Here is a 13794-nt window from a genome sequence, read left to right on the forward strand (position 1 = left end):
CCCCAAAACACAACAGATTTGTCCCATGCTTTTTCCATGTGCATACTGCAATTGCCTGGAGAAGAAGCGGCCGTGAGGCTCAGGGATCGACGGAGGACATTTAACAGGTGAAGCGGGCGGCCTGGGACCTGCTGGCTTGCGTAATTGCGCAGACTTGCGCCCAGATTGTGACGAAATCACCCGTGGCACTTTCAACAACGGTGAATCAATTTAAGAAATAGCAAACGACATATTAAATATTGCGCGACAAGACAGTGAAATTAAAACAAGTCCAAACGTTCACCGTGTGTCAACGTAGGCACAAAATGAGAAATAAGAGCGATGGTCACAACTGTTGCTCCGCGGAGCTCTTACGGCACTTTTTTTTACGCGCGGTCGTCGGTTCTCACAAAAGGGTGAGTGGGAAAAAAAGACATCAAATAGATAACTTACATGTCGAAGTTCTTGCATGCGGTCCTTCATTGTGGATTTTTCAGGATGTCGGTGATGATGGAGCGGATGCGGACACGACAAAAAGCCGGCTGAGGATGCGCGTCAGGCGGCTTTCACGAAGAAGCGACCTTTTTTTTTTTTTTTCTCTCCTCCCAAGCTCCCTCCCTCACGGTTCCGATAACGGGCTGATTGGACCTGGGCCTTCCGTCCACCGTTAACCCATTCCACGCCCGTCAACTTCCTCCTTGATCGAACAAAATGGACACGGGTTACGGGAAGAACCTGTTCACGCGAAGAGTAGAAATCCACGCGGAGGACATAAACACCACGGAGCAGGAGAGGACCTAGGAGGTTTGGGTCTGGAATTGGGGCGAAATTTAACTATCGATCGGAAAAACGCTCTCAGAGATAACGCCCAGGTAATTTTTTTTTTTTTTTTTTGGGCACCGTGTGCCGATGCACAGCGCCCCCTGTAAGGTGACCGCGAGCACTGCAAGCAAGCAAGACTGCCAAGTCAAAATAGGACTGGACATCCTTTCATTCATTTAGGTTTGTCCTCATTGGAACTCGCAAGTAGCTCAGCACAGGACACGAAAGACGGACAACCAGTCACAATCACAACTATAGAAATTTTAAAATCTTCAATGAACTGAAATGCATGTTTTGGAACGTGGGAGGAATGCAAACATTCAAACTCCACACAAAAAGGCCAGAAGTGCTCGTTCCTGAGTTGTTGAACACATCTAGATGGAAATACCATGAAATAAAGGATAGGATTATGACCTTTTGCCTTAAATTCATGTTTTGATCTGAAACCTAAAATTCTTCTGTGTACTGTACATCAAAATCAAAGGAATTGACCTTGCAGTTCCAATACTTTTGGAGGGGAATGTATGTATTGATTATATATTTTTCATTAGCAGCTAGCAAAAAGTATTAATCCACAACTTTGTCTTTCTTGAACACCTTCCCGCATTTCAACTGTTGGCATTTTAAATTAAATTCACCCCTACCCCCACCCACAAAAAAAAAAAAAAAAAAAAAAATATATATATATATATATATATATATATAAATAATCCTAAAAGCAAGCTCACATAATAAATTTGACAGAACAAAACTAAGGTAAACAATAAACATCTGGAGTTTCATGATGTATTTTTTTCTGCTGGTTCTGGATTATGTACACGTCTCTTCAGTCAGCCAGGCATTAAAATGAAGGTCCAAAAGTATCTCATCCATTTTCAAAAGAATAAAGTCCACACAATCTAGGGGTGTGTGTGTGTGCGTGTGTGTGTGTTAAAGAAGGCCCAGCTGTGCGAGTCACAATTAGAAATGAGGTCTCCTCTGACGTCCCGTGTATTTGGTGTCAGCTCGAACCTCCCTGAAGGACGACATCACACAGATCACGGAAAAAAGGGTGACAATTTCAAAAATATTATATAGGCACACACTGTACGTTCATATTTGAAATAAATAGACTGGAGTCCCTACCGTCCTTGTCTGCGCCTCCGCTCCTTTTTCTCCAGAATCCAATCTCGGCCCTTCTTTGCTGATTTACCTTTCATGTTTTTGAAGCGGCATCTTTTGGGGGGAGATAGCAGATGATTACTGGATCGTTGTGTGCAATTGTAAAAGGCAGGAAAACCCACCCGACGGGACTTCACGTCAGGCAAGACGACCACCTTTCATGCTTTTTCCTCTTGGCCTGCTGGCTTCGTGAGTCCAGGTATGACTGAACCTGACCCACGTCTGAAGCCCAGACCTGATGGCCTATTTTCATGGTCACACTTGAAAATATTGACATTTTTATTTATATCTGACCTATTGGAAATATTTCAGTAAAATGTAGAAAAGATTTGCTCCTCCAAAATATTGAATTCATGTGCAAGAGTATTTATATTTTGCACATTTAAAAAAAATAGCTCTTTTATATTGCATTAATATAAATTTTGTATTCTTATGAATATTTTACTTGAATAACTGTTTATTCCTGTTCATACGCTCATTTGTAATTTAAATTATGTTCTGGATTTGTAATATTTTATTTTCTTGAGTTTTTAAAATTGGGTTTTATTTGGCACTTAACATTTTCGTATATTTTGTATGCTTTATTTAATATAGTATTCTTATTTATATTGCATTTTAGCAATCTTATATTTTTAATCTTATTTATATTAATCTGTATTTTATTATTTTCCCATTCTTGTTCTCATATATAATGTTGTATATTGACTTTAATATAGTATTTTTAAATGATTTTTTATTACTTATTAGTTGTATATAAGTTTTGTTTTTCTTCATTATTCTTTGTATTATGTTCTTATTGATTTTGTACTCTTTTATATTTTAAAATGTTTTATTCGTGTTTATATGAAAATATATTATTTGCATTTAGTTTTATATACTTGTGCTGTTCACATTATATTATTTATATTCTTTTTCTAGATTTTTGGGAATTTACGGTAAAATCCAGCCAATTTCCTTTAACTGTGATAAATTGCAAAGGTCACCATTATTATGGTTATTCACTGGGTAGCATGTGACCTGCAACCATTTAAAGTAACAAAGTGCTGCACAATGTCAGCTAAACATGACGTCAACTGCGCTTGAAGTGTCGTGGGCCCACCTCGCCAGTGACAGCGAACGACTCGCCAGACCGGACGTGAAAGCAAATGTTGAGCGGCTCATATTTCGACAAACACACACGGTGTGCTAGTAACATATCATATACGCAAAAACATCAAATCAATCTTATTGCGGTGGAGTTTGAACATCATAAAAAGAGGTAAGAAGATTGAAGGCTTTCAGGACTTTAATCAAACACAGACACTAATTGTGATTATCAGAAGCAGGTTATTGCAATGGAGTAAACATTGTGTGTCATTGTGTTCGTCTGGATCTTTTTACCTTTGTCCTGAATACTGAACTTGGATGGCGACGTTCTTGTCGGAGGTTTCGGAACCCAAACCCTGCAATTTAGAAAATAATTGCAGTGCTGGTTTGTGTGAGGGCCAGGAAACGTGGGCTTGAAAATTAAATCGCAGATTTTTTTCACTGAAGTGAAACTTTCCATTTTAGAGGATTTTTCCCATTTCTTCAAAAGGAAAGAAAGAAGGATATCATTCAAAACAATAATTTGTTTCCCTGACGGCACTTTGCAATTCACTGCGAAGACGCAGTATATACTTTCTACTAACAGAGGGTGCTAAAAAAACTACAGTCAATATGGTCATAGTGACCATTCGTGAGCTTGTGGCGTTAAATGTGTAGATTACATTTAATAAAGGTAAAAGTTACTTTTAAATTTTCACCAGTAATGTTTTCATTGGTCAGTAATATTTTTCATGTATGGATTAAATTAATAGGATTTCCATTATTTCATTTGGGAAATATTGCTTGGGTTTTTCTACAGTTTGGTTTGAGTCAAACTTCTTGAAAAGCAAAAACAAAAAAAAACTAACAAAAAAAACCTTCCACCACTTTTTGTTTTTTGATAGCAATTATTTTGACACGTTCTCCAGGGGAAAAAAAAAAATATTCGCCCGCTTTCATGATGTTGAATTTATAGGTGAGGCAAAATATTTGCAGCTTGGAAGAAAATACTAGGGCACAGGTGTCAAACACAAGGCCTGGGGGCCGGATTTGGCCCACCACATGATTTTATGTGGCCCACGAAGCCAAATCAAGAGTTTCAGATCGGGCCCCCAGGCCTTGAATTTGACACCTGTGAACTTGTCGCTAGAGGGGCCAGAAATGTGAACAAAGTAGCTAACTCGGCAACACTGACCGCTTTTGTAAACTAGCTCGAGTTATCGAATAATCTCCCAGCCCAACTTAATACCAATTCAATCATCGTTAGCGACGTACCTTGGGCAAGACGCCTGTCACGCCGGCAAACAGACACAAGAAGAACCTGGAGAGAAACACACTGAGTGAGACTGGCAACGTCACACGACTTGAAAGTGACTGACTAACTTCTTGGCCTTGCTGCTGTTGGGATAGTCCACCACCATGCCGCCGCTGAAGCCAGCCCTCATGGCCTGTGCTGTGATCAGTTCCAGCTGGCAGAAGGGGAAAGGGGGGCATAAGGGGGTGAGTTAAGTGAAGATGAGTGACGGCAACAAGCTTGCTCAATCCTCGGCGGGGGACATTTTGCACTCCCTTCTTACCTGTTCTGAGTTCTCAGGATAGAGCTGAAAAACAGCCCGGGCGCCTCTTGACTGAAATATGGACAACAAGACATGTCATTATTATAGTTATGATATGGATTATGGAAAGTGCAAAGCAGGGCTGGGTAATAATCAACACATGCGCATTGCCGCGACTGCCATGGAAAAAGAAAAAGTGAGACCGTGAATAGGAGGCCAGCTTGCTAGAATGCGCCTTTATGTGCGTGCGATCGACGTATTGGCCTGAATCAAGCGACGAGATGGATGATAGGCTGATGTCTTCTTTATTTTTACTTTTTTGCACGCCGTCATGTGATCGACCAAAACTACCTCGCAATCAAACAGATTGACACATTGAGCACCCCTCCCTTAAAGAAGATTCATTTTTTGTACGACCAAAAATGGACCCAGTGGAAGCCAATCACGGTCACTAAAAATTTAGTTCCAAATGTTTTCGTAGGTCACCTAGAATGCCTCAGCATTTTGTGTTCAACCTCAAGGATCCATCAATCACTCAATCAGATCAATAAATAAACGTGAATAAAATTTACCAGAGAAGAATAGAGAGTACTGAAGAAGGTGTAGAGTCGCTTAGGAGGACTGTGCGTGCGCTTGTCAGCGTTGCAGAGCCACTGAAGAGCTGAGATACTAACATGGGACAAAAATAAAAGTTCAATTTACTGAAACAGTCCCAACACATCCAGAGGAAAACGGTGGGGCATTTGCGACATTTGGTACCTAATGCAGCCGTCGAAGGTTCCTGGTCGGAAAGGCATCCCATGTCCCATGTCTCCAATTAGAACATCTCCTTCCACCTCTCTGTCCAGTGCCACATCTAACCCACGTCATACAAATGTGTAACTGCTCAGGCCTCACAAGCAGACAGTCACAAATGCTGACTCAGTATGCTGCAGTAACTTTGCCATTTTTCGCAACGCAATATAGGCTTTGTCTAGGAATTGGTATACTACATCTGCATGTGTTGCTTCATCGTTTGTGTTCAAATATCTGTTGCTTAAAGGGTCATAACATTACACAATCGATGTTCGTTTCGTTAGCCCACCTATGGTGTTTGTACCATTAACATAAGGAGTTTTAAAAATTGCAAAAATGCTGTTTCTCTTTGTTGTATATTTTTGTTTGATAGTAAACTTCATCTGAGAGTGGTATTAAATGATTTAATGTTTCTTTTTCTAAATGTGGTTTGACTATCTGCCAAAATGCTGCTTGTCGTGAAGTTCCTTGCCACCATCGAGAGCTTGTTACTTCAATTTCTGCTACTGAGTCAAGAGGAAAGAAATACCAAAACAATGGCAAAGAATTGGTCAAGAGAGCTGAGATTCCACAGAACGCTAGTTGTAATGATCACAAAACACACCCAATGGAGCAGACAAGAATGATAATAAAGTTCACCCAGCATTGCCGTGCTGATGTCAACTCCAACCCAGTAGTGGCCTTCCTCGGTCAGGTAGTCGCCACTGAGCCCCGAACCACACCTGAGGGGAGGAAAAAAAAAATGAATAAAACCACTGGCTGCTTTGCAACTCAGACACAAACACACAAAAAAAAAAAGAGTTAGGTTACTTAACATTACATTCCACTCAGCGAACGTAGATGGCATCACACAATGTGTTTTGCCCCTGAAGGTAAAATTTACTCATCATTTAGTTTTTAGGTTTAGTCCCTAAACTACATTTGGTACAAAGAAATCCAATATAATAGTTGTGAAGACAAACCCGAAATATTCAAGATTCTTTATTGGCGTTGTGCAAAAACACACTGAAATTCAGGTGGACACAATTAATATCAGTATTAAAGACAAATGATAAGCACTACATTCATTTACCTCAACTCATGTTCCACTCATAATCTGCAGAGCACATTTATACAATTCACTAAGTACTAGCATATGCATTTAAAGTACAGCGAGTCCATGACTCATAAATAATAAAATGCATGTAGTTAAAAATGGATTGGTCCATACTGGACTTATTACTTTACATTGCACATCGTATATGCCATATCACATAATAAATGAAATTAATACAACGTAATGCTGGGGTGTCTCATTTTGAAGTTCAGACGAGAAATAGCTTTGGGATAGAAGCTGTTCATAAATTTGCTCCATAACTAGTTCTGCCTTCATACAGAAAAGGACGCTGTTTGAGTGACGTTCATTGTATCTCGTAGATAGTGGACCTAACTGACTGTCCAAGGAGCATAATTAGGTTGAAGACCCTTAGGCTTGACTATTTCAATGAGGTCACAAAGTTCGACTGCAAGTAAAGTTTCATTCATTGGCTCACCCCACATCCAGCAGGAAGCACGGCTGATCCTCTGGAAGATTCAAAAGCTCCACGGCTCTCTCTGACATCTGAGTCTGGATCTCGATCATTCGAGAGCTGATAAACAGCAAGTGACATTAATGGGCACATCACCTCAGAAGACTTTTGAGAATTCAAAGCCTTTCTTAGAACAGAAACGCACATGTACTGTCATATAATTCCTTCACCTATACCTACACTACACCATACCATACCATACCACACTTGTACATTATACTGTAGAACGTGGGATTTATTATATAGCTTTTGTGTGGAGGAGCAAAAAGGAATAACATCTTTTAAAACAGGGTGCCAAGTAGAACACATTTAAATTTAGTGGCCCAAAACCAACAAGAAGTGTTTTCTAGTTTAGAATTCATTAAGAGTGAAGTCAACTTGAGTAACTGTCAAGCAACACCAAGCATTCAGACTTACTTCTGGGAGTATTTCTTGGCCTCATCTGCATTGTAAAACTGCGTAGAAGAGAACACAGCAAATAACAACAATTAAAGTGGGATTAAAAATAAACCCACGTTATTAGCCACCTAGCATAGCTGGGAAGCTATAAACACATTAAAACAAGCACTGACCACATCGGGAGGAGCCGCGTGCTCAGGTCGTCGACATGAACTCATGCTTCTTCCTTTTATGTATGTGCTACGATCCGAAGAAAAGACGTAAATATTCTTTATTACTCAAAAACAAGCTAATTGCAGCGGACACATGCCCACTGTAGGGGAAGCCCTTCTTCGATTAAGACATTAGGTTGAATTATAGAAGACGGACTGAAATATTGCCATCTAGTGGCCATTATTCCGTCGCTTTATAAGGCAAAAAGCCAACAGGGTTTGATGTAAAAAAAAAAAAAAGATACGACATTATTAGATGAAAGAGTTGCATAACAATGTTGAATACATATTAAAATATGGAAATTATAAAATATAGATAGATTCTACAATGATTTACTTTGATGCCTTTTTTTAACTTAACGTATTTCACGTTGTAAACGTCATGGGGAGTGGAGCAGGTTCTGCTTTGTGATTGGTCAGACGTGAACACGTAAAAGTTCCCATTGGTCGATTGCGTCCTGACGTGTAGGAACTTATTTTGTTTTCCCTCCTTGATGATGTGAGGCGGAAAATGGCGGAGGTCGTTTACAAGCTAGGCGGAGGAGTTTGCCGTCAGATACGGCCAGGGTTTACTGGTTTGCTGCGGGGATGCTTCCGAAACACGTCTAGAAAAATGCACTTTTATGGCAAGTCCAAATGATGATGCTTTACATGGGAATGAGGTCGAGGTTCGGCTAAAATGCATAGCGGCGGCACCCAAAATAGAAGCCGTTCGAGCGGGAAGGTGTCATCGCATGAATGAAACTTGTTTGGAATTTAACTATCTCGCTTTTGTGGTTTTGCTTATGTCCGAGAGATTTTGAATGTATTGAACAATTCTTTGGTTGCACCGCAAAGGTTTTCCGGGAGTAGAATGTCTGCTTCCGGTCACCTTTACCCCTTTTGCACGTCAACTCAGCTGCGAGCTTTCTGCATCCTCGTCCGACTGAACAGGTCAGAGAGACGACATTCGGACTCTTTTAAATTCCGAAGCTACAGCAGGACAAGAATCCCAAAAGATAACCCCTTGTATAGAAACAGGACGGCGTATTATGACATCCTCAAAGTGTCCCCTAATGCCACACAGTCTCAAATCAAAACTGCCTACTACCAGCAGTCTTTCCTCTTTCATCCAGACAAAAACCCCGGCAGTGCAGAGTCTGCACTGCGCTTCTCTGAGATCAGCGAAGCCTACACAGTGCTGGGCAACAAAATTCTGAGGAGAAAGTACGACCGGGGTATTCTGAGCATGACTGATGTCCGCGGCGTGGAAAGACCCCCCGCCAAAGAAACCCCGAGCAGGTCCACTGGATCGACGCAACAGCAGCAGCAAACTGCCTCCAGGCGCTTCTCCCAAACGGGAGGGAGGCCCATGTTCGACTTTGACGCCTTCTACCAGGCTCATTACGGTGAACAGCTGCAGAGGGAGCGAGAAATGCGAGCCAGGCGGCAGCATGAAGCCGAAGCCCGCAAGGAAGAGCTGCGCAGGTGGAGACAGAGCAAGATCATCGAGGGTACGGTGGGCTTGCTGCTGGTGGCCGCCGGCGTCGTTTTGGTCAGCATCGGCAAGCCCTGAAAGACGAGCAGCATCAGGACCGTTCGGAAACAGAGGAGGGACGCTTTGGGGTTGCAGGTACCAGTGCGTTGGTTTAAGTCCATCTTTGGGGAAGACTGGACACCTGCTAAACCCGACGAAGAAAAGTTTGAACTGCGAGACACTACAATGGCATTAAATTGAAGTCTCATCAGCACTCCCAACTGCTTTGATAGAAGCGAGTGTCAGAGGTGCTGTGGGAGGTTATCCAATTTCACTTAATTTAAGCCCAAATTAACTACAAGTGTTTGTTCATCTACGCCTGCGACATGTATTGACAACAATTTTAATGATACTCAATTACGTAGTTGAAGGTACAAAGCTGTGCATCTAGCTTATGCTATTTATGCAACAAAATAAGTCGTGGCCTATTGTGAGAAAAGCAGCTTTTTATTCAGTTAAACCCAAAACGTGTCCACTCCTCTTATCCATTAGTACAATTAATTCAATGAGTAAATTTTGATGGGATCATTATTTGGGTATTCACATTGTGTGACATTTCTTGTTTGGTGATGCCATGTGAATTTTCTGAGTATAACATTGGTGCCTTGGCTCAGTTAAGGTTAGAAGCATGTATTGAAATGTGAAATTTCAATTTGTGGAAAAGAAACATGACACTTTAACAGATTTAAAGATAATCGAATCTCTAATGTCATGAATATTGTGGAAAGTTCCATTTCAGTTCAAGATTGGATAGATGAATTAAACAGGAAAATACTTCTCCCAAGGCCGTCAAAAATTATTCTAAAATAGAAAGTAGGTAGATTTTCTGAAAAAATTGAAATCATTTTGATTTAACGATTTTTTTCACATGCTTGTTTTATTAGCTGTACCCTATATTCAAAACAAAAAATTGCTGTGTATGATGAGTTTTACTTTTTGAAATGGAAGTACTGAAAAGTTTGACAATATTTTTTAATTTATCAAAAATATATTTTGAAATTTGCGTTTGTGTGGCGTACTAATGCACAGAGATGAGATTTTGTTGAATGTGCAATGGAAAATCCAACATGTAATGCTGAAATGGCAATATTAAAAACGGATTTGTCAAGAATGTGTTATACATGATAGTATTTTGGTATAAAATGGCAAAAGAATTACATGGGTTCGTAAACTTTTTTTTGTATCCACGCCATTAAATAGCGACACAATTTCGCTGACAAAAAAATTGCAAGTTTGAATGGGGAACACCGGCGCCATCTGGTGGCTGAGGAAAAAAGTTCTGTATTGGAATGCAAATTGAAATCTTAATATGGAAGATTAATGCGGACTCAGTGCGTAGCTATGCACAAACGTTTTGAACTTGGAGCCTATTTTCAGGAACAGATGACAATTATTTTGTTGCCCCTAAATTCATGCAACACAGCCAAAATATCTTGAAAATGGAAAAGTAACCATGACAGTGGCACACAAGGCTCAGGGATTTACTACACATTGTTACTCTATTAAATAGAATTAAAACCTAAGTACTGTACTGTGGATTATCTTTGTTTTTGTGGTATGACGCTTGTCTTGTCATGGGCATGATGAAGACATCACAGGGACGTCAAGATGATGTCAGCGCAGAACAATGTTGATGCTATCAAAAATAGACTACAAAAAATTAATGTGGCTTATTTAGGAAAATCATTGATACACAATATTATATACACACTATGTATGTAATGGTACACACTAAAATTAACTTGGATTATTTGGGAATTTGTTTCTATACAGTATTACAGTGAAGAAAATGAGTATTTGAACACCCTGCTATATGGCAAGTTCTCCCATTTAGAAATTATGGAGGGGTCTGAAATTTTCATTGTCGGTGCATGTCCACTGTGAGTGCGATAATTAAAAAGAAAAGTCCAAAAATCACAATGTATGATTTTTTTTTTCACAATTCGTGTGATACAGCTGCAAGTAATTATTTGAACACCTGTCTATCAGCGAGAATTCTGACCCTCAAAGACCTGTTATTCCACCTTTAAAAGTCCACCTCCACTCCGTGTATTATGCTGAATCAGATGGATCTCTGTGAGGTCATTAACTGCATAAGGACACCTGTCCACCCATACAATCAGTAAGACTCAAATTTCCAAGCAGCTTGGTGAAAAAGTGTGTTAGTGTTTGGGTATTTCAACATGACAATGACCTGAAGCACACAGCCAGGAAAACCTAGGAGTGGCTCCGTAATAAGCATATAAAGGTTCTGGCGTGGCCTTGCCAGTCTCCAGACCTAAACCCAATTGAAAATCTTTGGAGGGAGCTGAAACTCCATGTTTCTCAGTGACAGGCCAGAAACCTGTCTGATCTAGAGAAGATCTGTGTGTAGGAGTGGGCCAAAATCCCTCCTGCAGTGTGTGCAAACCTGGTGAACAAATGCGGGAAATGTTTGACCTTTGTAATTGCAAACAAACGGCTACCGTACCAAATATTACCATTGGTTTTCTCAGGTGTTCAAATACTTATTTGCAGCTGTATCACACAAATAAATTGTTAAAAAAATATATACATTGTGATTTCTGGATTTTTCTTTGTAGATTATCTCTCTCACAGTGGACATGCACCCACGATGAATATTTCAGACCCCTCCATGATTTCTAAGTGGGAGAACTTGCAATACAGCAGGGTGTTCAAATACTTATTTTCTTCACTGTACACATCTATGCGGTATATGATGGAAGGCCACAAAAAGTGTTCACATTTTATTCACAGAAATATAAAGTAGTACGTCAAGTACATCACTTTGTACAAAATTGCACAAGACTCTCCAAAACTCAGTCAGACAACAGAAACGAATCAACTGGTTGTTTTTTTTTTTTTTTAAAACAAATGTTACAAAAGTAAACGGGAACAAAGACAAAACAGACTTTTCAAAATTAAGCAAGAAAAGAGAAAAATCAGCTTTTTGTTTTGCTGAATAAATTGGGGTGTTAAGGGCATGAGCAGGTTGTGATATGTGTTACGGGATGTTGGGGGGGGGGCTTGGACAAAGCTAAAACTCAAGCGGGGAGGGAAAAACCCATTTACAGCAGGTTAGGAATAAAAAATATCTTTCAAAAATAGGATTCAAATTGGCACATGAACGTCACCGGCCATGCTGGACACACGAGGCCCATCAATATGTTCCACTCAGATGAACAAGACTTGAGAATATTGCAAAACCAGGTCTACTTTATGATGTCCAATTTGGCTTAAATGCTCCTCTGACATCTAGTTGGAAATAATGCTTGTTCAGTCCTTGTTGATGCTTTGAACATCCACCTAAAGCAAAGCATTGCAGCCATTTTTGTCCAGTGAAGTTTGGCGCTCCTTTCCCACAAGTCTGCTGTGCTCCCTCCTCCTCGCTCCTCCTCTCTCCCTCTATTCATTGCTGGATTTCGCCCCAGTGACATGTTACACGCATGACTTTGAACAGAATGTACGCTGGGAAAAAAATTAGAAACGCAAAACATTGTTTTTTTTGCTTTCATTTTTCATGCATTGAACTCAAATATCCAGGAGTAAAAGCCTTTTTCTATCAAATATTTTAGTGAAGTGCGCAGAAGAGAAGAGACAGATTTTGACAAATTTGTGAACAATATTTGAGAGAAGCTCTTTAAGTTGGATTCATGAAAAATGGAAGTGAAAACATTTTTTTAATTTTTGTTCAGTATATTAAAACATAGAGCATATCTAATCTACATTTTACCCATTTGATGAGGGTGCACCCAAAAAACAAAACAAAACCAACACCGTCGTTTTAGAAACACTAACGTAACAGCGATGGTCATCCAAAAATACTCCAATATGTCACCACACACGCACACAAACTCACAGAAATAAGCTAGTGTGACAGCATAAAAGAAGCCGCCCTGACTCATACGATAACACTTCTGCATTGAAATGCATGCAAGTTTGGGAGCATTTCCTTTCGTCATTTCGAAAATGGGGATGTTGGACATTTCGCACCGCCGACGAGGAAAAGCGTGACGGAATGCCGCTTGAAATCGACTTCGTCCTTGACGTAGCTTGATGAGTTCACCAAGAATCGTGGTCACATGCATGGAGAGCAACTACCAACTACTGTATTTCCTCATCCAGTTTAATAATAATAATTATATACATTATATATTATATTTTCTTATGATACAAATATTGTTGGGAATATATATTACTTCTTATTATCTACTCTATCTATATATAAAAATATAGAACCGGAACTAGTTAGAGCGTTGGCCTCACAGTTCTGAGGTCCAGGGTTCAAATCCCGTAATATATATTCTGAAAATGTGTTGTACAAATGAAGGCATCCCACTTTCATGTATGCATCACGCCAAATAGACACCATGTACTTGATATAGTTGTGTAAACACTTAACCCTAACTACCATAATAATGAAGAAATGGGATTACTGTACATAGACTGCAGTGATTGTGTATTGTTAATACCGTCACCGTGTAGAGAAAGTACTAAATCATCTCAACCGAAGTTAAGGGGGGTTGGATGGACAGAAATAGCATTATTTTCACCAATCCACCAGAGCCAGACAGTTGCCTGACTCCATACCGTTTAGCAGCTCCGCCCATTTACGTGAAACATGGCCAAAAAAACTGCGCAACTAAAAGTCAGAAGAGGCACATTCATTCCTCTGTGTTTACCTCACTGACTGTGAAACAGAACAGCTGTAATATGCAATG

General features: G+C 39.9%; 2 protein-coding genes across 2 annotated transcripts; one reads left to right on the plus strand and one right to left on the minus strand.

Annotated features, from left to right (window-relative positions):
• Positions 1–1573: 1573 nt before the first annotated feature.
• bud23 (BUD23 rRNA methyltransferase and ribosome maturation factor) lies at positions 1574–7733 on the minus strand. The gene is made up of 12 exons (XM_061828377.1): positions 7519–7733; positions 7364–7401; positions 6911–7006; positions 6018–6100; positions 5343–5439; positions 5156–5252; positions 4605–4655; positions 4411–4496; positions 4303–4348; positions 3343–3404; positions 1927–2016; positions 1574–1816 (listed from the first exon to the last, which is right to left on the minus strand). The coding sequence occupies exons 1-12, from the start codon at positions 7561–7563 to the stop codon at positions 1762–1764; spliced, it is 846 nt and encodes a 281-aa protein (XP_061684361.1). The 5' UTR covers positions 7564–7733; the 3' UTR covers positions 1574–1761.
• A 299-nt stretch (positions 7734–8032) lies between these two features.
• On the plus strand, positions 8033–10954 carry dnajc30b (DnaJ (Hsp40) homolog, subfamily C, member 30b). The gene has a single exon (XM_061828315.1). It carries the CDS (start codon positions 8411–8413, stop codon positions 9110–9112), a length of 702 nt encoding a protein of 233 aa, XP_061684299.1. The 5' UTR covers positions 8033–8410; the 3' UTR covers positions 9113–10954.
• Positions 10955–13794: the final 2840 nt, after the last annotated feature.

This window comes from Syngnathoides biaculeatus, chromosome 8, assembly GCF_019802595.1.
Source record: "Syngnathoides biaculeatus isolate LvHL_M chromosome 8, ASM1980259v1, whole genome shotgun sequence".
In the NCBI taxonomy this organism is placed as follows: domain Eukaryota; kingdom Metazoa; phylum Chordata; class Actinopteri; order Syngnathiformes; family Syngnathidae; genus Syngnathoides; species Syngnathoides biaculeatus.

Coding starts and splice junctions, on each gene's coding strand:
- bud23 (XM_061828377.1), bottom strand. CDS start 7,563: ATGAGTTCATGTCGACGACCTGAGCACGCGGCTCCTCCCGATGTG. Junction 5,440..6,017: donor CATCAGCACGGCAATGCTGG/GTGAACTTTATT, acceptor GACGTGGGTTAG/ATGTGGCACTGGACAGAGAG. Junction 4,656..5,155: donor GTACTCTCTATTCTTCTCTG/GTAAATTTTATT, acceptor TCCATATTTCAG/TCAAGAGGCGCCCGGGCTGT.
- dnajc30b (XM_061828315.1), top strand. CDS start 8,411: ATGTCTGCTTCCGGTCACCTTTACCCCTTTTGCACGTCAACTCAGCTG.